Below are 26,576 nucleotides of genomic sequence, written 5' to 3' on the forward strand. Positions count from 1 at the left end.
TTAAACGTATTTAATTATATATATTTTGCAACAGCACATCAAAATGAAGTCACAAAAAAGTAGGCTTAGTTCAGTTCACAACAATATAGATCCTGTGAAAACACATTTTTCATCTTCTCTAAAGTTTACAATACTCGTATAAATTTAAAGCAGTTAAACATTTCAGATTAAGTTGGTAAAAAAAATGTAATTCAGACTTCGGAAATTTGTGAAATAAAAGGCCATGATGGAGAAACATTAAGAAATTTGAAGGATTACCAAACTATCATATAGTACATTATTTCATTATAAAAGCATTTCAATAAAACAAAATAAAAACTATGGGAAACACAAAAGTCAAATAAGAGATTTTGGTTTAGCACTTTCCCTGAGACTCATTTTTAAAAACCAAATGTAAGTAAGGCTGTTCAAAACTGACCCATAAATCTTGCCTCCTCATGCTGCTATGAGAAATACATTTAAGACAAGAGGCTATACACTCAAATGGTCCCAGGGTTTTATTTAAATGCAGCTTGCTTGTGTCACTGCCATAGGGTTACCTGACCCATTGCTGCCTGGATGCTCTTGGTCTTAAAAGAGCTGTCAGGATATTTTTTTGGCCTACCATAATACAACATGTGAGACTACATACCAAATGAAGACAAAAAGATTTGTTACTAATAAATATTAAATTTCCAAATGGATTTGGAAACTATATACATCAAATTATGGTAAAAATAACACAGAACATGTTTCTGTTTTAAAAAATCTTACAAAAATAGGAATTGGAGGCAAGTTGTCTTAAAATTTTAAATCTCAGATGTTACAAGAAAAAAAACTTCAAAAAATTCAAATTCGTTAGTCCCAATAAAACTAAGTACAAAAAGTGGTAAGTTGATGTTTGGAATTAGATGAGCATGTTAATTCCAAAAAAGGAGTTGTCTTCTTGTTCCTTTAATAAAATTGGTCCCCACAGTTCTTCTACTTGATCGTTTAATTGCAATGACATGAATGTGTATATATGCTTGCAAGTGATCAAGTAAGAATTAAAAGTTTATTAGAATCTAAAATTTTATTTTTTACTTCAAACACACTAGGTTCCTTGCTGGGCTTTATACTATCAGGACACTAAGTAGTACGGATCACACTTTCTAGTCAAACTTTTTCCACATATTTTTACAATCATTTTTAGGGCATCTCAAAGGCAGGTGGCAAAGTATGACTAAACTGTATATCTCCATCATAATGAAATCTCAATTGCAGTCTAATAGCCAACATTTCAAAAAATAATAATCATGCAATATCTTAAATATAGGTGTGAAATGATGGCTCAGCCCACCAAGAATATGACACATTCACATTCCTATTAATTATTTAATTTAGTAATGCCAGTACCCCATTGCACAGGTTGGGAAAAAGTGAGGCACAAAAAAGCATTAAAAATATTTTTGTCTAAAGTTAGACAAGGAAGCCAAGGTCATAACTATAATCAGAACTCTAGAGCTTGACACTGTTGGGCTATAATAGATGAGAAATTTGCATGAAACGTTATATTTAACTTAGCTGTCCTGTTTGTATCACACCATCTTAGTCTAACTGCTTGCAAACTCTTTGAAGCATGGATCTGGCAAATGCCTCTTACCAGCTGCCTTCTCTGACCAGGTGAAAATGGCTAGCTGATGCTTGTGTTAAAAAAAGAATACCAATATTGTTGCATTATATGCAACTAGCAAGATTCAATTATGAAAATATTCCACAATGAACTTTAGTAATTCTCAAGAAACATTCCACAAAACTCTATTAAACAATCTGTGGTAAGGTATAGTACCTGGAAATGCCCTCTAAAACAGAAAATTTATCCATCCTTTACATTACTGTTGACGATCTCATAACTGATAGCCTCAAAGTACTAAACAACTACGTAAAACTGAAAGGATTATTCAGGTTCCTAGATAACACCACAATATTTATCTAGGCTTATTAAAGAGAGCATAGCACTTTGGTACCCTTTTCAGAAAAAAATAAAACATCTCAAAAACTTACACGTAACCATGTGGCATTTACACTGTACCAGCTGAGGAACACTAAGTGGATAAGGTGTAACCACTATAACATTTTAACCAATTTTATATCTTGAAACATTGTATCTACCCCTACCAGCTACCAATCCAGTTCCACAGGGTATTTTCCAGTGAGACAAGCTGTACAATGACCATTTTTTTCAAAGCATTCCAGACCGTTCCCATTTTCTTGAATCATAATATCTTGCTTTTTCACTTTCTGTTTTTTAAATGTTATTCCTTCTTGTACTGATGAAACCAGTCCTTCTACTGACAGATATACAACACTGTTTGCTCCTATTGGGGGAAAGAGGGAAAAAGAAAAAGGGCATACAGGAACACCAGCTATAAACAACAAGTGTGGAGGCAGGTACCAAGGAATTCTGGCTGAACATCTATGTGCTGTTTAAGTAGTTTATACTTCACCTGAATTAAAAAAGCAAATGTCTTATCCAGGGTAACGTAGATCTCCAAGTCTCCTGACTTCATTATTAAAGATAATGAAGCTGTTAAAGATAATGAACAGCCGCATAAGCTGTTCATTCTGTTTGTATCAACATTCAAATTTTTCTGCTAGCATCTGTGGTGAGATCGTGTGTTTTTTTTCTTGGGATCTGACTTTGGGAGGCTTAACTGATATGCATGCATTCCCTCTGCCTAGAAAGCCTTTCATCCTTTTTTCCTCATCTCACCTTGACCTAACACAGCACTCACTGTGGTGTATATGCACCCCGGCACCCTCACTCTTTAGAATAGTGTTCAATATCTGCTCAACATACACAACCTCTCCTTTTAACAAATATTTAATACTCTTTTACTAAGATTGATAAGCTCTGGATTTTCTGTTAATAAGTGAATGTAAATTTTATAGAAACTTTAATACCTACCTAGATATTCGGCAAGGTGTTCAAATTCTGGTTTATTAGCAATAAGCTCTTCTTTGGTTGGTATGTTTATTCCCATGAAGCATGGATATTTAATTGGTGGTGAAGCTACTCGAATGTGTACCTTGGAAATAAATCATTTCACACATTCATTATTTTAACATTAATTGTAAAACGATTATGCAAAATTCTTTCACTGACAAATGCAACATAAAATTGTTTTACAGAATTCTATAGAACAAAGAGCGAATATGCAGATGGTTGTCACACCCTCACAGTCACACAGTCATGGCTCAGACACACAACGCTGCCTCTGCCCCGGCTGTGCAGGTGGCCATCTTGTGACATCACACAGGAGGGCCACTTGGGCTTTTATTAGTATAGATAGTACGGATGGCAGCCATCTTATGACATCACACAGGAGGGCCACTTGGGCTTTTATTAGTATATAGTACGGATGGCAGCCATCTTGTGACGTAGCGCGCGAGGGCCACCCGGGCTTTTATTAGTATACATTTTCACAGAATTCCAGATGATCATAATCACAGTCATAAAAAAGGATGGAAAAATCATAATTATCTTGGAAGCTCTCTAAATGTACTGTGATACCACTTCCTATACTTGCTTTTTTCTACAATAGATTTTATTTTTAAATTGGTATCTCGTGTCTGTCATTTTAATTACTGAAATATTTAGAGTTAGAATAAGCTTTGGGATTTAAAAATATAAACTGGTATCAAGTGTATTACACTAGGGTTTGTTCTACATCTTCAAAAAAAAAAAGTAATCACTACTGTTAAAATTTACCAAGTGCTCTATTGTGTGGCTTTTGTCAGTTTTTTAATTAATTAAAAATGTTTTTAAATATTTATACTGATTTCAGAGAGGAAGAGATAGAAACATCAATGATGAGCGAGAATCATTGATCGGTTGCCTCCTGCACGCCCCCTACTGGGGATTGAGCCCACAACCTGGGCATGTGCCCTTGACCAGAAATGAACCCAGTCCATGGGCTTACACTCTGTCCACTGAGCCAAACCAGCTAGGGCTATACTGACCTTTTTAATGTATTAAGGATTAAATTAGTATGTAGCTTAAGAGTGGTCATTACATATTCTCCACATTGCTGCAGTTATTCCTAAACACACATAATTAAAAAAAGTCAATCCTATCTAATAAAAGAGTAATATGCAAATTGACCATCACTCCAACACACAAGATGGCCGTCCCCATGTAAACACAAGATGGCCTGCAGGGGAGGGCAGTTGGGGGGGACCAGGCCTGCAGGGGAGGGAAGTTGAGGGCAACCAGGCCGTCAGGGGAGAGCAGTTGTGGGTGATCAGGCCAGCAGGGGAGGGCAGTTGGGAGGGACCAGGCCTGCAGGGAAGGGCAGTTGGAGGCAACCAGGCTGGCAAGGGAAGACAGTTAGGGGCAATCAGGCTAGCAGGGGAACAGTTAGGCGTTGATCAGGCTGGCACGTAGAAGTGGTTAGGGGCAATCAGGCAGGCAGGCGAGCGGTTGGAAGTCAGCAGTCCTAAACGGGCAGTTGGACATCCCTCTAGGGGTCCAAGAGAGGGTGCAGGCTGGGCTGAGGGACCCTCCCCCCCTCCCCCCGCATGAATTTCGTGCACTGGGCCTCTAGTTTATTATAATGAACTATGCATTTTCACTCACTGTCCTGAATTGCAATTTCTATGCCAGTATCATATTATTAACTATTGGTGGTTCTGGAGGTTTTAATTTTACTTACCTCTTTTGCACCAGATTCTTTCAGCAATTTGATTATGGGTGAGATGGTATTGCCTCTCACAATTGAATCATCTATAAGAACAATTCTTTTGCCCTTAAAGTTGTCCGACAATACTCCAAATTTTTTTGCAACACCAAGTTGTCTTAGCCTCATGTTTGGCTGAATGAAGGTTCTTCCTACATACCGATTTTTACATAGTACCTCCACATATGGAAGCCCACACTGATAGAGAATAAATAAAAGGATAATTAGCAGCAATATACAGGAAACTTTAGGTTTTTATTTTCTCTAGGTCATTTTTCAATATGTACATAAAAATTTTAAATGTGGTTGTTATTCTGAACTCTCCATTATGAGACTACAATTTTCCTCCATTATTTAAACTGTAGAGGAAAATTACAAAAAAAATCACTGAAAGTTAATATACTTAGTGGGAAAACCAATTCACTTTATTAGAATTTGTAATGCTTCTCTCTTAAATATTATTATTTATCTTGGAAGAGAACACTAAGCATGTGAAGACATGTCAAAGAATAAATCACTGTCAGAAAAACTAACATATTTAAAAATTATCAGAAAGAAATAAAAACCAATAGGCTAAGAAAATGCTTTTTGCAGCATTTCTCCATCTTTCAGGCAATTAAATACTTCTCTAAAATCTGTGCACATTATTTCTTTTAAAAAAATTAATGAACTAAGCTTTCCAACATAGTGAATGTTGAGTATTATATCCTAGGACCACTATCTATTATAATAAAAATGTAATTTGCTAATGAGACCAGACATCCTTCCGGACAAAGCTGGGCTGCGAGGGAAGACTGGGTCCCAGATGCCTGCCAGCTATCAGAGAGAAGCCTGGGTCCCGGGTACCAGAGGGAAGCTGGTGCCCGCAGCCAGGGGAAGGCCTACTCTTGCACGAATTTCGTGCATCGGGCCTCTAGTAATTTTATAATCTACCCAGTTATGAAAAATATGAAATTAAGCATAGTACTAAGAACAGTATACAAAATGAACATAAATAGCTTTATTATCACCTATGCTCAATAAAAAATGAATATATAAGTGGCTTGTGATGGTACTTCAAGAAGTAGGTTTTAATAATAAGTAAACATTACCACTAATGTCTATATATATTCATGACATTATCTTTTTAAAATGAAGATCATTCTCCTAGTCTTCAGGTGAAGTTTTTTGTGGACTCCACTAAAACAGTACCATGGAATGAAAAGGCTGGGAAATAAGTAACTTGTAAAGAAACTAACATTTTCTTTTTCTTTTTTACTTACAATAAACTAATGAGTTTCTCTTTTGATTTTATTATTATTTAAAGATGTTTTTACTGATTTGAGGGTTAGGGAGAGAAACATCATTGATCAGCTGCCTCCTGCAGCCCCCTATTGGGGATAGAGCCAACAACCAGGCATGTGCGCCCTGACCAGGAATTGAACCAGTCACCTCTTGGTGCACGGGATGATTGCTGCTCCACCAACTGAGCCACACCAATTGGACAGTGAGTTTCTCTTTATAGGGAAGGGTTTCTAATTCCAGTGCTAAAAGAACAATTCACTGAGTGTCAAGAAAATACCTTTCCAGCATAACCAAGAGCAGCGGGCGTAGCAGATTCCGGGACAGTGCTAACCAAATCTGCATCCACAGGTGCTTCAATTGCCAGCTGCTGACCACAACGGTATCTTACTGTGTAAACCATTTGGTCTGGAATGTTTGAAAAAGGAAATAGATTATTTTTACATAGTGTAACAGCCTAATAACTAAGAAACTAGCTTGTTAGAACTCTACAGATTGAATACAAAAACAAAAAACAAGACATACAAAAACACTCAAGTGGAAAAACATAAACTGGGGAATTCACTATTTTTTAAAAGGGACTTTCATGCATATCTGAAAATCATAATCCTGACTCCTGAAAGGAAAACAACATCCAAGAGTCAGATGAAAAGAAAAAATTGTGATCTTATGACTTTTAGGTTCAGTGCCATATCCACAACATACAACTATGTGCCTTCAAAGAGCCAAATACGTGAATGCCTTTGTGCAATGAGATAAATACCAGATTTACATTGATAAAGGTATTTTACTTACCCTCAAATATGCTATCTGGTCTTGCAAAATAAACATATTCGAAGATACAAAAAGCCATTGGGTTTCCTTCAGACCTTGGTATAATATCAAGAGTTTGGACATTGTCTCTGGATATTTCCACTATTTCTCCAGGCAAGATTTCACGGTAATATCTTAGAAAATCATATTAAAGAAAGAAGTCTTTAAATAAATTAATAATTAAGGCTTTTCATAACATATGTAGTCTCTTCCTTTGTAACGGAAAAATAGTTCTATTTAATATAAAGTCTAGAGATGGCTAAAAAAAAATAAACAATATTCCTTCTGCAGTAATATCTGTAAATCTGTTACCCCTAAATTCTAACTTAGAATTAAAAAAAGAGAAAAGGCCTTAAGTTTTATTGATTTTTGAAAGAATAAAGGCTAAAAGAATATTTTATCCTGGCTTAAATTTTTTTTATCATAATTATTCCTTGTTGAGGAGAATTCTTCCTTTCTAAAATAAGTCTCATGGTGTTTTGAAAGCAAGATTATAGTTTCAGAATTACAAAGTATTACTGGGACATTAAAGTTAAAGTCAATGTATCTGCAGAGAACTATGCACGAAAACCCCTGCATTTCTAAGTATATGTTATAGGTGACATCAGAAAGAAAACTTATGTGAAAATAAAAATTTTTGTTGATGTGGGAAAACCCAATTCACCAAGTAAGATAAAACTTACCTTGCACCAATAGATAAAAAACTACAAGATTCTGAAGACACCACCCATCCTTCCGATTCTAAAGATTTTTTCTCTGTAAATCACAAGATAATCAATTCAGTTAGTAGACTCAAGAAATGTTAAAAGGGGCTACCTATTTCAAGACAATTGAACACCAAGTAGATATATAATAAAAAATCCATTTTTATGACTTTAAGAGCACATGGGTCTTCATTTAACTAGAACCAAAGATAAAATTTAATAATCCCAAGCCCTGGCCCTGTGGCTCAGTTGGTTGGAGCATCGTCCCGTATACTGAAAGGCTGCAGGTTCGATTCCCAGTCAGGGCATACCTAGGTTGTGGGTTCAATCCACAGTCGGGGCACATTCAGGAGGCAACTGATTAATGTTTCCTCTCACATTGATGTTGATGTCTCTCTCTCTTTCCTTTCCCCTCTCTCTAAAATCAATACACATATCCTCAGGGGAGGATTTTTAAAAACATGAATGATCCCAAGATTCCTCCAAACATTATGATTTCATGGCTCAAACAAGACATCTGATAAGAAAATCACTGAAATCATACTACACAAATGAAAAAGTTGGGCAAAGGATATGAATAGGCAATACAGACAGTTAAAAATAGAAATGTCCCTTAAATATTAAAAAGTGGCTCATCCTCAGAAATACTCAAGGAAATGAACTTTAAAAATAATTATTTTTTTCTTTTTCACCTAGTCCCTCCTCACTCATAAGCTTCCTATATATCTAATGATTTCAGGGTGTGCCAACAGAACAATAAAATTATATTCCTTCTGGAAGTTCATTACCTTTATTTTTCATATCAGATACAGGAATAAGTCGACCAATGCAGAGAGGGCGATTTCCATAAGGATCTCGTACTGCATATATGACATCTCTGTGCATTATAAGTAGGGAGTATGCTGTGGGCGCTTCCTTCATTAAGTTTTTAATCCTAGAATTAATTAAATAATTGAATGAATAATTTCATTTATAAAAACATGCTAGGCAAAAAATCAACAACCACCAAAAAAAAAAAAAAAAAAGCCAGGCAAAGCTTTCATTATCAGAGCAGCAAGCTTAAATTTATTACCTTGCTACCCAGTCTGGAGTATCATCTTGTTCCTGAGGAGGGGTATATGCCAGTAACTGGGTAATCATTTCACTATCAGAACTTGTTGACAGACCAATACCATGGCGCAGAAGCTATTTAGAAGGCAGAAAAGAGCAATCATTAAAGAGAAAGCTCCACTGCACCCCCCAGCCATAGCCCACCATAATAGGAAGAGATAAGGCACTGTGTGGATGATCAGTTATGAAAATCCTGCCTTCTACTAATGGTATGTGTATATGATAATAGAGAACAACTGCTGGATGCAATTGGAAGTCTCTGGAGGTTTTCAAGCAGAAAAAAAGTGCTTTAGGGCCGAAACCGGTTTGGCTCAGTGGATAGAGCGTCAGCCTGCGGACTGAGGGGTCCCAGGTTCGATTCCGGTGAAGGGCATGTGCCTGGGTTGCGGGCACATCCCCAGTGGGAGGTGTGCAGGAAGCAGCTGATCGATGTTTCTAACTCTCTATCTCTCTCCCTTCCTCTCTGTAAAAAATCAATAAAATATATTTTTTTTAAAAAAAGTGCTTTAGGAAGCGTATATAAAAGCTTTTGAAAGCTAAGTTGGAAGGAATGTAGAGCTGCAATGGGGGAGAGCTGGGAAGGCATGGGATTTGGGAATGTGGTACTAACTTTCTCAGCCCCTGACACTCCTGACAAATAGGACACATTCCCATAAGAGTGGCACACTATAGCGGGGACTCTCAAGTCAGGTTTGTTGGCTCACTGATTAGAAGAAAGGAATCAATTGTACTGAACAATTACATGTAGAAGATGTAATAAAAATTGGTTGAGTTCTGCTCACTGACGCTGCAGAGAAGTTATTCTCTATCACTGCTCAGCAAAATCATATATGCTCACTGCTTAATCATCACTTGTACTTCTTCATTTCATTTTTCCAGTTTCCTTGCATTAGTATAGTGTCACTGGATTTTAAGAGCTTGGTTATGACTAAAGATGTTAATCATTTCTCATGCATTGCAAAATGAAATATCATGTTTTTTATTATTATTTTACTCTGGTGTTTTCCTTTTTGGTTGTATCATACTTGTGTATTAAATATAATCATATTGTTTAAAAAAAAAATTGGTTGAGTACACTCAATGATGATCACGATGTTCTGAGAAAGACTGACCAGGACAAGGGCATCACCAATGTAATGCAAAGGCTGAGTTTATACAAACACTACAGAACATTTTCAGTAGCCAGCTGAACGTGCAGAGATAAAGTCTAGCATCTAGGTTATGGGGTTTTAAGGTTATATCTAGCAATAATGACCTAGGTATTGAACTGAACTGTTAGTGTTTACCTCCAAGTGGTGAGTTTTTAATTAAACATTTATGCTTTCCTGATTTTCTGAATTAAAACATTATTTTTAAATTTGGGAACACAAAAACATACATAATATTATTTTTATATGAAATGCCAGAGCCCGAGAAGAGGGCAGGAAGGACAAAGCTCTGAGGAATAACTTAAGCTAGAATCAAAAATAGTAGGGCAGATGGTACAGAAACGTAGGTTCTGTATATTTTCCATTCACAATTCACCATCATTCAGTTGCTGTAACTATTTATCCCATATAAATGCCTGATTCTAAGGAGATAATGGAGTGTGAGAGTGTCTATGTGTATGTGCGTGCATGCATGCGTGCGTGTGTATGTGTAACCTATTATTAAATACCCCTTGAGGTTTTTATTTCTGGGATTACCAAATCAAGATTATTGGAATCTAATGAACTAAAGAAACCTGGCATTAAATAATGAATGGCAAGAATGGATGAATATGAAGCTACCAGGAATATAAAAATACCAGGTACTTTTTAAAAAGGAGCGAGAGGGAGATGAAATGATGAATGAAGGAATAGGCACAATTAAAACAGGAAGTTTCAAAAACTACCATGTGACCAAAACAATATAATTCTCTTTGCACTTTTCTCAGACTGATTCCCATAATTGTTTCCAAATCTCTTTTTCTTATATTTACCATATGAAAGTTTATTTTCCATTTTTTTCTTAATGCTTTTAACACAGGGACAAAGCTAAAGTGATAGTAAGAGTCCATAAACCCTAATTTCTCTGTGCTTCTGATACCAGCTATAAGTCAAATTTTCCAAATCTCTAAAGCAGTACATCAGAATCTCCTTAGGAGCATATTAAATGCAGGCTCAGCACCCCCACCCCAGGCTCTGTGGTGATATCTTGGAGTCTGTAATTATAGCAAGTACTCCAGGTAATTCTGATCGTTGTTCTTGCAGTTAGGTAATGGGTGGCAACAATTAGAAAACACTCTTTACCAAGATCCTCAGTAACTTCTTTTTATTAATTTACCCCAATCATGAAAAAGCGCTTTTAAAAAAAACGTACCTTTTTCCTTAATCGAGCAGCATTGACCAATTCGCCATTATGTGCCACAGCTATTTTCCCATGAAGTGTTTCAACAACAAAGGGCTGACAGTTTTCTAATTCAGAGTTTCCTGTGGTGGCATACCTCGTATGTCCAATTCCAAGATTTGAAGGATATAATTTCTTCAAATTATCTTCAGTAAAGACATGATTTATAAGACCCATTCCCTTGCAAAGTCAAAGTAAAAGCTCATCTTAGAAAAAAACACAAAAACAAACTATTGGGCTAGTGAGTAGAGGCTTTAATAAGCCCCTGCTCAAGCACCCCCAAGTTAGACAATGCAGTCTGTGTTTCGGAATTCTAATCTTAAAAATAGATGATCCTAATTATAAGAACTGTATAGCACTAAAAAAAATTTTTTTTGAGGTGGAATTCACATAATAAACTAACCACTGTAAAGAAAACCATTCAGTGGCATTTAATACATTCACAACGTTGAAATGCTTGTTTCATGAGATACTTCTTGTTGAAACATTGAAGGACAGGTGCATTAAGTAATAAAACTTGTCAAATATAATAAACTAAATTATTTGCGTTTTAAAAATTCAAAGCATCTTAAATGACCTGTTTGTGTCAGTCTAGCAAACTATCACTGGAAAAGAAATGCATCCTAAGTTGACAAACAGAAAAGATCGATATAAAGAGTACCTTCTATGTGCAAATTATTTATTCAGATTTCCTTCTCCCACCCCCATATACTAGCTAACATCTGGCTACTGTTATTTTTATAATCCGCTTTTTAATGTTTAAATATACCTTGTGTGTTCTGTATGTCGGTACTGAATTCCCATCACTGATGACAATACCAGCACTCTCCTGACCCCTGTGAAAATAAAAAAGTATCAACTTAAATTTACCCCCTTGATATGGTTAATAAACTTTATGAAACATCCTTTTCACAAAAGAATTGATGAAGTCAGTCTGACAACACATTAAATGCTACTAGTACTGCCCGGCCGGCATGGCTCAGTGGCTGAGCTTTGACCCATGAACCAGGAGGTCACTGTTTGATTCCCAGTCAAGGCACATGCCCAGGTTTCGAGCTCAATCCCCCAGTATGGAATGTGCAGAAGGCAACCGATCAATGGTTCTCTCTCACCATTGATGTTTCTTATCTCTCTCTTCTTCTCCCTTCCTCTCTGAAATCAATAAAAATATATTTTTTAAAAATACTACTAGTACTAATGTCACTTCTATTCATGACAATGACAGTGATTATCAGTAAAATGATAGTCTGACTTCTAACATGCCAGACACTGTCCTAAGCATTTACATGAATGATCTAACTTATTAGACTTTCACAACAATACTATGAAGTAGGTACTGTGATTCCCATTCCCATTTTACAGATGAGGACACTGAAGAAACAGAAGTTAGATAACTTGCCCAGTGAACAAAGAAAGCAGTGGCACAACCAGGAGTAGAATACAGACAATCCGACTCCAGCTCTTGTGCTTCTAACCTCTGTCCTGTGTGACCTCTTAACTAGGCTGAGTGTGTGGATGAGTATATGGATATAAATTAAAACCTCCAAATAACATAGCAGGTAAAATGCTTAGTTGTGGTACTGGAATTATAAGCAAAATTTACCTTAATGCTTTCCTGCATTTTCCAAATTTTCTCTAACAAATAACACTTTTGTTATTAGAAAAAATAAATGTTTTTTTTAAACCCTACGCCTATCAGGCAATCTGTATCTCATTTCCTGCATTAATAATTTATTTTTGGGTAATGATATATAAAAGAAAGTCAAAACCTAGCCCAGAGGTAGGGTATTACATGGTAAACACCCGGTGCCCAGGCCGCATAAGGACCAAGAAATCATTTGGTCTGGCCTTGCCATGACATTAAAGGTGGGTTAATTAAATGTCTGACCAAATATAGCACTCTAATTTTTAATTGATAATTTTGTATGGCCCAAGAACGATATTATAAATATCCAAATGGCCCTTGGCATGAAAAAGGTTTCCCACCCCCGGTAGAGGATCTGCACCACTTTGGAGTACAAACTCAAAATAATAAAATAAAGCTTATAGCACAGCTGGTGTGGCTCAGTGTTTGAGTGTCGAACTATGAACCAGGAGGTCACCATTTGATTCCCTGATTCCCCAGATTGAGGGCTTGATCCCCAGGGGGAGGGGGTGTTCAGGAGGCAGCCGATCAAGGATTCATTCTCTCTCATCACTGATGTTTCTATCTCTCTCTCTCTCTCTCTCTCTCTCTCTCTCTCTCTCTCTCTCTTACTCCCTCTCTGAAATCAATAGAAAGATATTTTTTTTTTTATTTTTTTTTTTAAATATATTTTTTATTGATTTTTTACAGAGAGGAAGGGAGAGAGATAGAGAGTTAGAAACATCGATGAGAGAGAATCATCGATCAGCTGCCTCCTGCACATCTCCTACTGGGGATGTGCCCGCAACCCAGGTACATGCCCTTGACCGGAATCGAACCTGGGACCTCTCAGTCCGCAGGCCGACGCTCTATCCACTGAGCCAAACCGGTTTCGGCAGAAAGATATTTTTTTTTTTAAATTTATTTTAGCCCTAACCAGTTTGGCTCAATGGACAGAGCATCAGTCTGAGGACTCAAGGGTCCCAGGTTCAATTCCGGTCAAGGGCATGTACCTTGGTTGCAGGCACATAGCCAGTAGGCAGTGTGCAGGAGGCAGATGCTTGATGTTTCCAACTCTCTATTCCTCTCCCTTCCTCTCTATAAGAAATCAATACAATATATTTTTTAAAAATGTTTTTTAAATAAAGCTTCTAATTACTCAATAATTTTTAATGATTCTCAATAAGAGCTCTACGTACTAGATGTTTATTAACAATTTTTTTCTAGAGAATATATATCAGTGTAAAATACAAAGTAAATGTCTACCATATATTTATGCATATATTAATAATACATTAATTTATTTGGTAAAGAGAATCTTTTCCACAATTACATAATGTAATTGTTTAGGCATTTTAATAACAAAAATGACATTAAGTTACTTGCAGAGTAAAAAAAAAATCTAAAAAATTAAAATTATTTTACCAAATCATCAATGCATTAAATACTATGCTGAAAATAGATATGCATAAGATTATATACCCTAACATACTGAATAATTTGTGACTTAGGATTTCTTTCTTTAGTGGTCTTTAAGTTAATGATAGAAGACTAAGTTAAGACTAAGTTAAGACTAGAAGACTAAGAGATTCATATCAGAGGAAAAATAATTAAGGTTAGCCATAAACCTTAGGGCAGAAAGAATCTCTGCTAACCATTCCCAGAACAATTTTTTAAAACTCAATAACATTTAGTGAACCAGATTAAATCATGTAAGAAACTAAATCTTTAAACAAAATGGTTTTTTTTTTTTAAAAAAAAAGGTTTCCTGCCCTAGCTGGCTTGACTCAGTGGATAGAGCGTCAGCCTGCAGACCAAAGGGTCCCGGGTTCGATTCCAGTCAAGGGCACATGCCCGAGGTTGCGGGCTCAATCCCCAGTAGGGGGCATGCAGAAGGCAAACAATCAGTGATTCTCTCTCATCATTGATGTTTCTATTTCTCTCTCCCTCTCCCTTCCTCTCTGAAATAAAAATAAAAATAAAAATAAATTAAAGAAATGGTTTCCTTCCCTTTTGCCTCAAGGGTAATTTTTCCCTAACAGCTGAAAGGAATAATGTTTGGAATCACTTAGGTCCTGGAGTCTTTTATTACAAGTTCCTGTTTAATGCAGTTTCTTAAGTTGCTCCCCTCAGGCAGTTTGAACCATTTAAAATAGATCATTTCAGCTCTTTGGAGCTTACTGAAAGGAGTTTTCTGGTTACCTTGGAAACAAAAGGCTAGAAATAGTGAATCATTTGCAGGTCACTTTCAACATGGAGAGAGGAGCAAGAAAGCACTGGACTGAGGAAGAGTGTCTGGACTGAAATGATCTAGTTTAACCGGCCTGCTTATACCCTGTGACACTCATGGACTCACATTCTACAGGGTCCTGGGCAGGGATCCCAGGGCCAGGTCTGGAATCTTGGGGGATGGAGCTGGGGTAGTTGATGGCCGCCTGCACCTCCCTCTCACCTGGTGCTCAAGAGGGGCGCTGCTCCGGCTGGGGCTGCAGATGCCTTGTCCCCCACAGCCCGGCCCCATCGCCTCCCAACACTGGGTCAGCAGCCCCCTGCGCCCCCAGGCCGCCTCCATCTCCTCAGGCCATGTTTCGGAGCCACCCTAGGGCTCAGGGCGGGCCAGGCACCAAGCAGACTAACAGACCCCAGTGCTGCCACCTCTCACCATCAGTTTCTTAACACCTTTCGTACCGCTCACGAGCTTTCTCGTGTTTTGTGTGCCATCTGTTAAGGACCTTCGATGTCAACACACTGTCTTGTCCACATCGAATGAAGCGATCTCATTGGTGGAAACCATGCAGGTCAATCTACGAAAAACTATATAATTGCACGAACCCATAAAGCGTTGCAGTTGCATTGTATTTTCGTCATTCGAATAGTCTTCGTCTTCAAGTTCCTGGCGCTTTTAGAAATGCCCTCTCTCAGAAAAAGGAAGGAAACCAATGAAACTGATACACTTCCTTTCGTGTTGTTCCATTCTAAGGAAAACGATGAAATGGACAAAAAAAGTAGTGCTGTACCTTATAAACTGTGGACTTTTCAATTCATTTAGAGTGTACAACGTCCTCAATCCACAAGCAAAAATGAAGTATAAACAGTTTCTGCTATCCGTGGCGAGAGACTGGATAACGGATGACAATAATGAAGGCTCTCCGGAACCAGAGACAAATCTGTCCAGCCCTTCCCCTGGGGGTGCATGGAGAGCACCTCGTAAAGATCCACCCAAAAGGTTGTCAGGTGATATGAAGCAGCATGAACCTATGTGTATTCCAGCGAGTGGAAAGAAAAAATTTCCCACGAGAGCCTGCAGAATTTGTGCCGCCCATGGAAAAAGGAGCGAATCTAGATACTTATGTAAGTTTTGTTTGGTCCCTCTTCATAGAGGAAAATGTTTTACGCAGTACCATACGTTAAAAAAGTACTAGGAACTTTAATTGTTTGTTTTTGTAAATAAAAATGTTATAATTATTGAAAAATAACACCTAACGTGCATTATGATCTGTAGTTATGATGATTTAAATAACGTGCAGTTTGCCCAAAAACGTGCGGTCCCTGGCGTATGTCTTAGAGATTTCTATGCGGTATGAAATGTATTAAAATGTTTACCACCTGTCTGCTGTAAAGTCTGAAGGTGAAAATTGCTAAAGCCACTTATCCTTACTCTCCTTTACATGTATTACAGTAAGGTTAGTTCTTATTTACACCTAGAGGCCCAGTGCATGGATTTGAGCACCGGTGACCTGGCCTGCGGGGATCAGCCAAAACCGGCTCTCTGACATCCTCCAGGGGTGCAGAATTGCAAGAGGCTGGTTCTCAGGTGATGCACCCAGGCATCAGGCTCCCTCCTCTCTGGTTCTTCACCTAAGAACTATAGCTGTTAAGTCACCACAGCTTAGCGGCTCCTGTGTTGAGTGTCTGCCTCCTGATGGTCATTGTATGTCATAGTTACCAGCCAGTCAGCTGATGACCTAGCCTTCTTTGTATATACTAGAGGCCTGGTGCACGAATTCGTGAATGGATGGGATCCATTGGGGTGGCCTGCGGAGATCAGGCCCCAGCTCATGCCCCAGGCCTCACAGCCACAGTCCTGCCTGGCACCCTGCCTTGGCCTAATGCTGCCCCCTCACCTGCTCCACCATCCCGCCTGTAGGGCGATCGATTGGGGTCAGGCCCCCTGCTTGGCTCCCTCAGTGCCGAGAGCCAGGTGGCGGCCCTGCCCCCCATCACTGCTGCTGGCCGCCATCTGCGGGGTGATTGGTGGGGCAATCAGGCCCCCAGTCGCACCCTCCTTGGCCTGGTGCCGCCCGCTCATCTGCTCCACCATCCCGCTGTGGTCAAGCTCTCGTCGGGGCCCATTGGGGCCGCAGCGCCTCCACTGCCACCCACTGCCAGCACCACGTTGCCGACACCTGCCATGATTCACGCCGCCCCCTGGTGGTCAGTGTACATCACAGTGAGCGGTTGAGGGGACAATTTGCATATTAGGCTTTTATTATATAGGACTAGTAGCCTGGTGCATGAAATTTATGCACATTAAAAGGGGATTAGTTAGAGGAAGTATTTTAATATTGCTATTTGCCCTTTCCCTATAATAGAAGTGTCAGAGATGAAAGAAAATTAGTAAAATGTATTTGAAAATCTTCCTCCTATCAGAGTCTTGGGTGCACCACAGGACCCAGAGTCAAGTCCCTACCCACCCACTTGCACCTCAAAATCATGCAAGACCCAGACCCAATTGCCCCCACCCCCAATTGGGCTAGATCCAGACACGGCCGGTCCCACCCTTGTCAAGCCCCACCAGGCGGGGGTGCAGCCTCAGGTCCCCTGGCCCGGGATGGGGGGCATGGCCTGAGGTCCCCTGGCCCAGCACCAGGGCGGGGGGTGCACCTTGAGGTCTGCCGTCAAGCCCCACTGGGCGGGGGATGCGGCCTGAGGTACCTCATCAAGCCCTGCCAGGTGGGGGCATGGCCTAAGGTCCCCTGGCCTAGCGCCAGGGCTGGGGGCACAGCCTGAGGTCCCACAGCCTAAGGTCTCCCGGCCTGGCGCCAAGGCGGGGGGAGGGGGGCAGCCTGAAGTTCCCTGTTAAGTCTTGCCGAGTTGGGGACGCTGCCTGAGGTCCCCTGTCAAGCACCATGGGGGTGGGGGGAGCCGCCTCAGGTCCCTGCTGATTGCTCATTAATGCTCATTATGGGAACTTGGCCTCCGCTGTGGGCATAGCCATCTTGTGTTACAGAAACCCCTGCCTCTGCTGTGGGTACTGCCATCTTTGTGGCAGAATGACAGTCAATTTGCATACTCCCACTTTATTATGAAATTCGTGCACGGGGGGTGGGGTTGTCCCTCAACCTGGCCTGCACCCTCTCCAACCTGGGACCCCTTGGGCAATGTCCAACTGCCGGTTTAGTCCGATCCTTGTGGGACATCCCTTTCACAATCTGGGATTGCTGGCTCCTAACTGCTCACATGCCTGCCAGCATGCTCGCCCTCAAATTCCTCCCCCACAGCCTGATCGTCCACAACTGCCCTCCCTGCCGGCCTCATGGCCCCCAACTGCCTCCCCTCTGCCGGCCTGCCCGCCCTCAACTGCCCTCCCATCGGCCTGATTGCCCCTAACCGTCTCTGCCTTTGCCCCACCACCATGGCTTTGTCGGGAAGAACGTCCAGAAGGTCTCCTGGTCTAATTGGCATATTACCCTTTTTAAAAAAATATATTTTATTGATTTTATACAGAGAGGAAGGGAGAGGGATAGAGAGTTAGAAACATCGATGAGAGAGAAACATCGATCAGCTGCCTCCTGCATACCCCCTACTGGGGATGTGCCCGCAACCCAGGTACATGCCCTTGACCGGAATCGAACCCGGGACCCTTCAGTCCACAGGCCAACGCTCTACCCACTGAGCCAAACCGGCTAGGGTGGCATATTACCCTTTTATTAATATAGACTAGTAGCCCTGTGCACAAATCCATGCACCAGTAGCTCGCCGCCACCCTCCAGTAGCTCTCTGCACACTGCCCCGCCCTCCTGTAGCTCCCTCCGCCCTCTTGACCCTCTGTCATAGCTTGCTGCCCTGCCCCCTCCTGTAGCTCTCTGCTGCCCACTTGTAGCTCGCTGCCCCATCTCCTGATGATCCGGTCGTTATGCTTCATGCCGTAATGACCATTTGCATATTACATCTTTATTATATAGGATGTAGAATAGAGCCCCGGCACACAACATTTGTGCACAGGGGTTGGGGGGTGTCCCCCATCTCAGCCTGCATCCTCTCGCAGTCCAAGAGCCCTCAGGGGATGTCCAACCGCCATGGATGTGGGAGAGGCTACTGCCACCGCTGCTGCACTCGCCAACCGTGATCCCAGCTTCTGGGTGAGCAGCACTCCCCCTGTGGGAGCACACTGATCACCAGTGGGCAGCTCCTGTGTTGACACCTGTCCCCTGGTGGCCAGTAAACATCATAGCGACTGTTCGTTCTGCTGTTCAGTTGGTTTGCATATTAGCCTTTTATTACATAGGACTAGTGGCCCAGTGCACGAAATTCGTGCACGGGGGTGGGGATGGTGTTCCCTAAGCCCAGCCTGCACCCTCTCCAATCAGGGACCCCTTGGGGGATGTCCGACTGCCTCTCTTGCAATCTGGGACTGCTGGCTCCTAACTGCTCACCTGCCTACCTGCCTGACTGATAGCCTCTAACTGCCTCTGCCTGATCACCCCCAACTGCCCTCCCCTGCCAGCCCGATCGCCCCCAACTGCCCTCCCCTGCCGGCCTGATCACCCCCAACTGCCCTCACCTGCTGGCCTGATCCCCCTAACTGCTCTACCCTGCTGGCCTGATTGCTCTTAACCGCCTCTGCCTCAGCCCCGCCACCATGGCTTTGTCCAGAAAGACGTCTGGAAGGTCTCCAGAAGGTCTCCCAGTCTAATTAGCATATTACCCTTTTATTAGTATAGATAGATGAAGATCAAATGAGGAAACAAATGAAAGAGCTCTTTGTCAAGCATTAAAATGTAACAATGAAAGATGTTACCAAATTGAATCTAAATGTGCTATCATATTCCCAAACAGAGCTTACAGTGTACTGCACTGTGATTTTTAAGGCAGACTACTTCTAAGATTCTGAAAATGGTTAATCCTACATGGCCATTTAAAAGTTTGGTTGTAGAGGGTAATTATTCTTTGTCTTTGAGGTTACAGGGTTTTTTTTGTTGTTGCTGTTTTTAAATATATTTTATTGATTTTTTTACAGAGAGGAAGGGAAAGGGAGAGCTAGAAACATCGATGAGAGAGAAACATCGATCAGCTGCTTCCTACACCACCCCCACTGGGGTTATGCCCACAACCAAGGTACATGCCCCTGACCGGAATCAAACCTGGGACCATTGAGTCCGCAGGCCGACTCCCTATCTGCTGAGCCAAACCGGTTCGGGCTGAGGTTACAGTTTTGATTATGGAACCCAACCTCACTAGTTTTCTAGCACAATATTCAGTTGCAAAATATCAGAATTTTGTAAATAAACTGCTATTCTCTTTGTTTTCTAACAGAGGAAGATACCATAAATACTGCTTCAGAAGAGGTAAGCAGCCCAAAGCACCATAAAGTTATCACTGGTTCAGGTATAGGATCTGAATCATTACATTTTAAATGTTATTTTGATATATAAAATCTAATATATATCAGTTTAAGTACTTATGGGGAAGTACTTAATGTATATCTCTATTACGTATATTGCCTCATTTTATCTGAGCTGGTAGAGAGAATATGGTAGGGGAGGAAAGAAAATGTCTATTCCTACTTTTAGTAAAAGAAATAAACACTCAGGCTCTCCATATCCATAAATATCCAGTGAAGATTACCTATTGATGAAAAGCAGCTAAATTATTCTCACTAATAATATTGGTGATTAGTCTACCTTATAATTAAAGAGATGTTTTATATGAATATGAATACATGAGAAAAACCTTGACCCTCATTTTGAAATTCTCATTACTTTATGTCAAGCCAGGTTATTATAAATGAATGATATTCAAATACAAGACTTATCTATAAGGTTGAATAACTATAAATCATGTTGAATAACTGTAAATCATGTAAATATGATTACCTATAAATCATAGGTAATCATATTCCTTTAGAAGATGCTAAAAGTCATTTACAGATTATAATAGTAAACAACATAGAAGCTGGAAAATACTGGTGTGATAATGAGGTGAGAGCACTTATACACATATGGTCTGATGAAAAAATTAAGCAAATGCTTAAAGGGACCACAAGAAACAAAAAAATATTTGAGGAAATTGCCAGAAGACTAATGCAGTTTGGAATAGACAGAGACTGGAAACAATGTTGTACCAAATACAACAATTTAAAATATGAATACAGAGTTTTATAAAAGAAAATTGGCAACCCTCAAAGAAAAATGAGATTTTATGAAGAAGTTGACTGCATCCTAAGACAACCTCTCAGAACTGCCAGAGGGAAGCATGGTAACCTTGGAATTGATCTTCTTAAATAAAAGTCTATCAACTTTCCTCTTTGCGTTTTAACTTAACAAGAAGGACTTTAAAAATAAAGTCCTAACACTATTTGTATGTTCAAATGATTCAAAAGTATAAAATACATACCAAATTTAAGTGGAGTCAATTTCTTTCCAAATCTTGTACCAAAATATTTGTAATTCTTAAACTCATTATTTCTGTTCAATTGTTTAAATGTTCTTACTCTAGTGTACTTAAATGCTTGAAGACTATATAATTCTTCTTTTCCTTTAGTCTTTTGCTTATTTTAAGAATTATTTGAAGGTCATGACAAAAAATGAGACCTTTCCACATCAAGAGAAAAGCACACGAAGAGGATAAGGGCCTGAGAAATGCCAAATTTTCCACATCGAGAAAAACTTGCTGCTTTTTCCTGATAACAGAGATATTTAATCCTGCCCTTGGCAAATTAGACTAAATACATTGTTTCTGAACCGTGTGAGAGCAAAAACTGCTGAAAAATTATTTTCTTCATAGCTTATTAAGAGTGAAAGTAACAGTAAATGGAAGCTTTCCCACAGTTAGAAAATTCTGCATTATACATTTATCATGAACCCTTAAATTAAGCTTTACAGTGATTGCTATAAGAAGACTTGGAAGTAAAAGGAAAAAAAACACCTGCAAACTAAATTCTGAATTTTGGTTTTCTCCAAAGGTAGTAATGGTGTAACATTTTAGTAATTCTACAATTATGCCAACCTAATTATGTGAGCTGTAATTTAAAACTGACCCATTAAAGATATCAGGAAAGGCAAATAAATGTGGTGTAACATATTCAGTTTACATTATTTCTAACGGTAATGAATAATTTGGTTTTCAAACAAATCACTTCTCCAACAGCATTCCGGAATGAATTAAGCTCGAGATCTGAGGTTCCACTGTACTTCTAAATGAACCTATCTGGGATTTAACTATCCAGTAAATAACTGTCCAGTTTTGATAATCCATTTCATTTTTTTTAAGTATATTTTCATTGACTTTAGAGAGGAAGGGAGAGGGAGAGATAGAAACATCAATGATGAGAGAGAATCATTGATCAGCTGCCTCCTGCATGCCCCATACTGGGGATCCAGCCCGCAACCAGGGCAGATGCCCTGACTAGGAATTGAACCATGACCTCCTTCCTGGTCCATAGGTTGACACTTAACCACTGAGCCACGCCGGCTGGGCAATCCATTTCATTTTATATGAAATAAATAATATTATAAATTTCATTTATTCTGTAATCCTGAGAATAAATATTTTAGGTCAGATTATGCAGACAAAAACAGAACCAAAATCAATGCAAAAGTGATAGATATATCACCTTGTAGGTTTGTTTTAGGTAGATAATGTATAAAGGAGAAATTCCTGCGGAAAACTACAAGACACTGAAAAAAGAGATAGAGGAAGACATAAACAGATGGAAGAACATACCGTGTTCATGGATTGGTAGAATCAACATCATCAAAATGTCCATATTACCCAAAGAAATCTATAGATTCAATGCAATCCCCATTAAATTACCAACGGCATATTTCACAGATCTAGAACGAACGCCCCAAAAATTCATCTGGAATAAAAAAAGACCTCAAATAGCTGCAGCAATCCTGAGAAAGAAGAACAAAGTAGGTGGAATCTCAATACCAGATATCAAGCTGTATTACAAAGCCACTGTTCTTAAAACAGCATGGTACTGGCACAAGAACAGACATGTAGATCAATGGAATAGAATAGAGAACCCAGAAATCGACCCAAACCACTATGCCCAATTAATATTCGACAAAGGAGGCAAGAGCATACAATGGAGTCAAGACAGTCCCTTCAATAAATGGTGTTGGGAAAATTGGACAGATACATGCAAAAAGATGAAACTAGACCACCAACTCACACCATACACAAAAATAAACTCAAAATGGATAAAAAACTTAAACGTAAGATGGGAAACCGTAAAAATACTAGAGGAATCCATAGGCAGCGAAATCACAAACATATGCCGAAGGAATTTCTTCTCTGATACTGCTCCTAGGGCAATGGAAACTAAAGAGAAAATAAACAAATGGGACTACATCAAAATAAAAAGCTTTTGCACAGCAAAGGAAACCATCAACAAAACAACAAGAAGGCCCACTGCATGGGAGAACATATTTGCCAATGATATCACCAATAAGGGTTTAATCTCCAACATCTATAGGGAACTCATACAATTTAACAATAGGAAGATAAACAATCTAATCAAAAAATGGGCAATGGACCTAGATAGACACTTTTCAAAAGAGGACGTACAGAAAACCGAAAGACATATGAGGACATGCTCAAAGTCACTACTTATACCAGAGATGCAAATCAAAACAACAATGAGGTACCATCTCACACCTGTCAGAATGGCTATCAACAAATCAACAAACAACAAGTGTTGGAGAGGATGTGGAGAAAAAGGAACCCTTCTGCACTGCTGGTGGGAATGCAGACTCGTGCAGCCACTGTGGATAACAGTATGGAGTTTCCTCAAAAAACTAAAAATGGAACTCCCATTTGACCCAATGATCCCACTTCTAGGAATATACCCCAAGAAACCAGAAACACCAATCAGAAAGAATATATGCACCCCTATGTTCATAGCAGCACAATTCACCATAGCTAAGATTTGGAAACAGCCTAAGTGCCCATCAGCAGATGAGTGGATTAAGAAACTGTGGTACATCTACACAACGGAATTCTACGCTGCGGTAAAAAAAGAAGGAACTCTTGCCATTTGCAACGGCATGGATGGAACTGGAGAGCATTATGCTAAGTGAAATTAGCCAGTCAGAGAAAGATAAATACCACATGATCTCACTCATTTGTGGAATATAGAGAACTACATAGACTGATGAACAGGGACAGATCCAAAGACAGAGAAACAGCGGTCAGCCTATCAATCCCCAGAGGGAAAGTAGGGGAGGGAGGGGGCAAGGGGAAGAGATCAACCGAAGGACTTGTACGCATGCATATAAGCCAAACCAATGGACATGGACAACAGGGGGCTGAGAACATGTGTGTGGAGGGGTGGAGGTTGGGGGTTAATGGGGGGATGAGGACACATTTGTAATACCTTAACCAATAAAGGAATTAAAAAAATAAATAAAAAATAAAAATAAAAATAAAACGCATACAAAAAAAATTAGCCTGCTATATTTGGTCAAACATTTCAGTAACTCACCGCTAATGCCTTGGCAGGGCCACACCAAATGATTTCTTGGGTCTAATTTGCTCTCAGGTCGGACATTCCCCACCCCTGCCCTAATGGTTGAGTACTTTACTAACTTAAAATCTGACTTGGCTTTAGCTGGTTCGGCTCAGTGGATAGAGCATCAGCCTGGGGACTGAAGGGTCTCAGGTTCCATTCTGGTCAAGAACACTTGTCCAGGTTGAGGCTAGATCCCCAGTAGGGGGCCTAGTGCAGGGGGCAGCGGATCAACAATTCTCATCATTGATTCTCTCCCTCTTCCTTCCTCTCTAAAGTCAATAAAAAAATATTTTTTAAAAATAAAATTTTTACTTGACTAGAATTATGGGTGAGAACCAACCCTCCCAGGGCACCTTAATGATTTTACGTGTACATAAGAAAAACCTTACGTAATCAAACAATCACATTTTTATTGTCATTATCTTGTATTATCTCATCATTCTTTCACATAAAAGGGCCTGTGGGAAAGTACATGTAACTAGGAATCAAGCTGTAATAAAAAAATTCAGCCCTTTCTCTTCAGGGATATATATTTAATGAAGAGATAATGGGGATGAACTTTCTGATTTATTTTCGCTAAAATGTAAGTATTTTTAAAAAATTCAAGGTCAGTTCATATTAAAATGGTCAAGCAACTCTATAGATCCCTAGATTTTACACACCTCTTCCCATGACAGAATACCCAAAATAACTCTCCTAAGAATGTTAAAATCTAATGAGGCTCTGGACAACCATATAAATTTTTACTTTTTCCTTGGATTATGTATCTAATCCTCTCCATAAATGTATTTTAAAACAAGATCTTTCTTAGTCAATCCACAATTAGCAAAGATTAGTGTCATTCAAGGTAAAATATTCTTTTCAATTCATCCCAGATTCTAAGTGACTCTTCGTAAACAAGGAATGCAAGATGTGAAACTCAAAGTGAAATATGTGGGACCCTAAGAAGAGGGAAAAGTACTTCTAATTTAAGCTGGTTGAGGGAAAGCTGATCATTTGAAATGCTTTTATACACGTTGCACTCATATTGCTGATAAGTGTTATTGCCAAGATCCTTAACTGTTCTACAAGTTGTTGCTGTGGCATCACCTTATGAAAACTTTGGAATACTTTCAGTGATAATGTCAAATCTGGGTTTATATTTCTTAACCCAACGGAATTGTTTATATCAACTAACAGGTCAGAGAGATAGAAAGCAAAATTACTAAACTCAAAGGGATCTACCAATTTTTCCAAAATCAATGTGTATCTTGTCACACAGGAACTACTCCACTCCCCCTTTGTTAGAGAAGGCAGTTACTCTTTGGCATCTTCTTACTACTGATCTTTTCATTCCTTATCTAAAACGTAATCTAATGAATCTTTTGTAGATGGACTAGTCCCTGTAATTGGTTTATTTTCAGTTAATGTATATGAAACCTACTTTCCTTTTGAATACCCACAAAGTCCTGTTTCCCCAGGTTTGAACTCTAGGATCCCTAAGTTCCCATTGCTATGACACATTCAAATCAACAACTGGCTCAAAAGCTCTGCTCTTGCAAACAAAAGCTTGCGGTGGTGTCTGCAGGTCCTGGGCTAGCAGCCACCCCACACTAGTCTATCACAAGCGCAGCTTCGGGCTCTGAGAAATTAAAACGGGCACGCACCGGAGGGAGGGGAGAGATCCTAAAGATCATTCAGGGGTGGGGGTGGGGAGACAGGCTACAGTCCAGGGAGGCAAGGTAGCCCCCGCAAACGCCTCGGTAACCTCGTGCATGCCACAGGCAGGTACCGGTTCAGGTCAGGGAGGTCCGGCATTCCGGTCCTCAGGCGCACACAGGATCGCCTGCTCGGGCCGCAGAGAGCAGCCTGGACTGGTGGAGAAAGAAGCACGCGCCACACCACCCTCACCCTTCCCCGGGGAGCTCACCGGTGCTGCAGCCCCACGAGTCCCAGAGCGATCACATGCGGCACATCTAACTGCGTGGGCCACTCTCCGGAGCTGATGCACCCGAACACGCCGCATTCCTCTCGGATCCCCGACTCCTCCAGCTCCATGTCGCCAGAGAACCCACGTGGAGGGAGGAGCCGCCGCCGCCGCCGCGCCGCCGCCGGGTCTAAGCACAAACCTGCTGCCCGCTGGGCCCGGACGCCACAGGAGCTCGCGCCCGAGACAGCTGCTTCCTTCCCAGCCGCTCAGCCCGCGCTACTGCGGCGGCGCGTGCTTCCAAGAAAGGGAGTGAGCGAGACTAGCTTGCCCCCGC

The 26,576-nt window shown here is 40.2% G+C and overlaps 1 protein-coding gene across 4 annotated transcripts; it reads right to left on the bottom strand.

Moving 5' to 3' along the window:
- PPAT (phosphoribosyl pyrophosphate amidotransferase) lies at positions 1-26,572 on the bottom strand. Of its 4 annotated transcripts, none has more exons than XM_036334838.1 (11): positions 26,243-26,572; positions 11,742-11,808; positions 10,946-11,152; positions 8,568-8,680; positions 8,284-8,429; positions 7,475-7,547; positions 6,774-6,925; positions 6,259-6,386; positions 4,674-4,895; positions 2,927-3,047; positions 1-2,336 (listed from the first exon to the last, which is right to left on the bottom strand). In XM_036334838.1, exons 1-11 carry the CDS (start codon positions 26,368-26,370, stop codon positions 2,140-2,142), a joined length of 1,554 nt encoding a protein of 517 aa, XP_036190731.1. In that variant the 5' UTR covers positions 26,371-26,572; the 3' UTR covers positions 1-2,139. The 4 variants fall into 4 exon arrangements, with proteins under 4 accessions (XP_036190731.1, XP_036190739.1, XP_036190749.1 ...); XM_036334846.1 differs by having other exon boundaries at positions 10,946-11,178; positions 26,243-26,299; XM_036334856.1 differs by lacking the exon at positions 10,946-11,152.
- Positions 26,573-26,576: the final 4 nt, after the last annotated feature.

Source organism: Myotis myotis, unplaced genomic scaffold (genome assembly GCF_014108235.1).
Source record: "Myotis myotis isolate mMyoMyo1 unplaced genomic scaffold, mMyoMyo1.p scaffold_m19_p_1, whole genome shotgun sequence".
Classification (NCBI taxonomy): Eukaryota; Metazoa; Chordata; class Mammalia; order Chiroptera; family Vespertilionidae; genus Myotis; species Myotis myotis.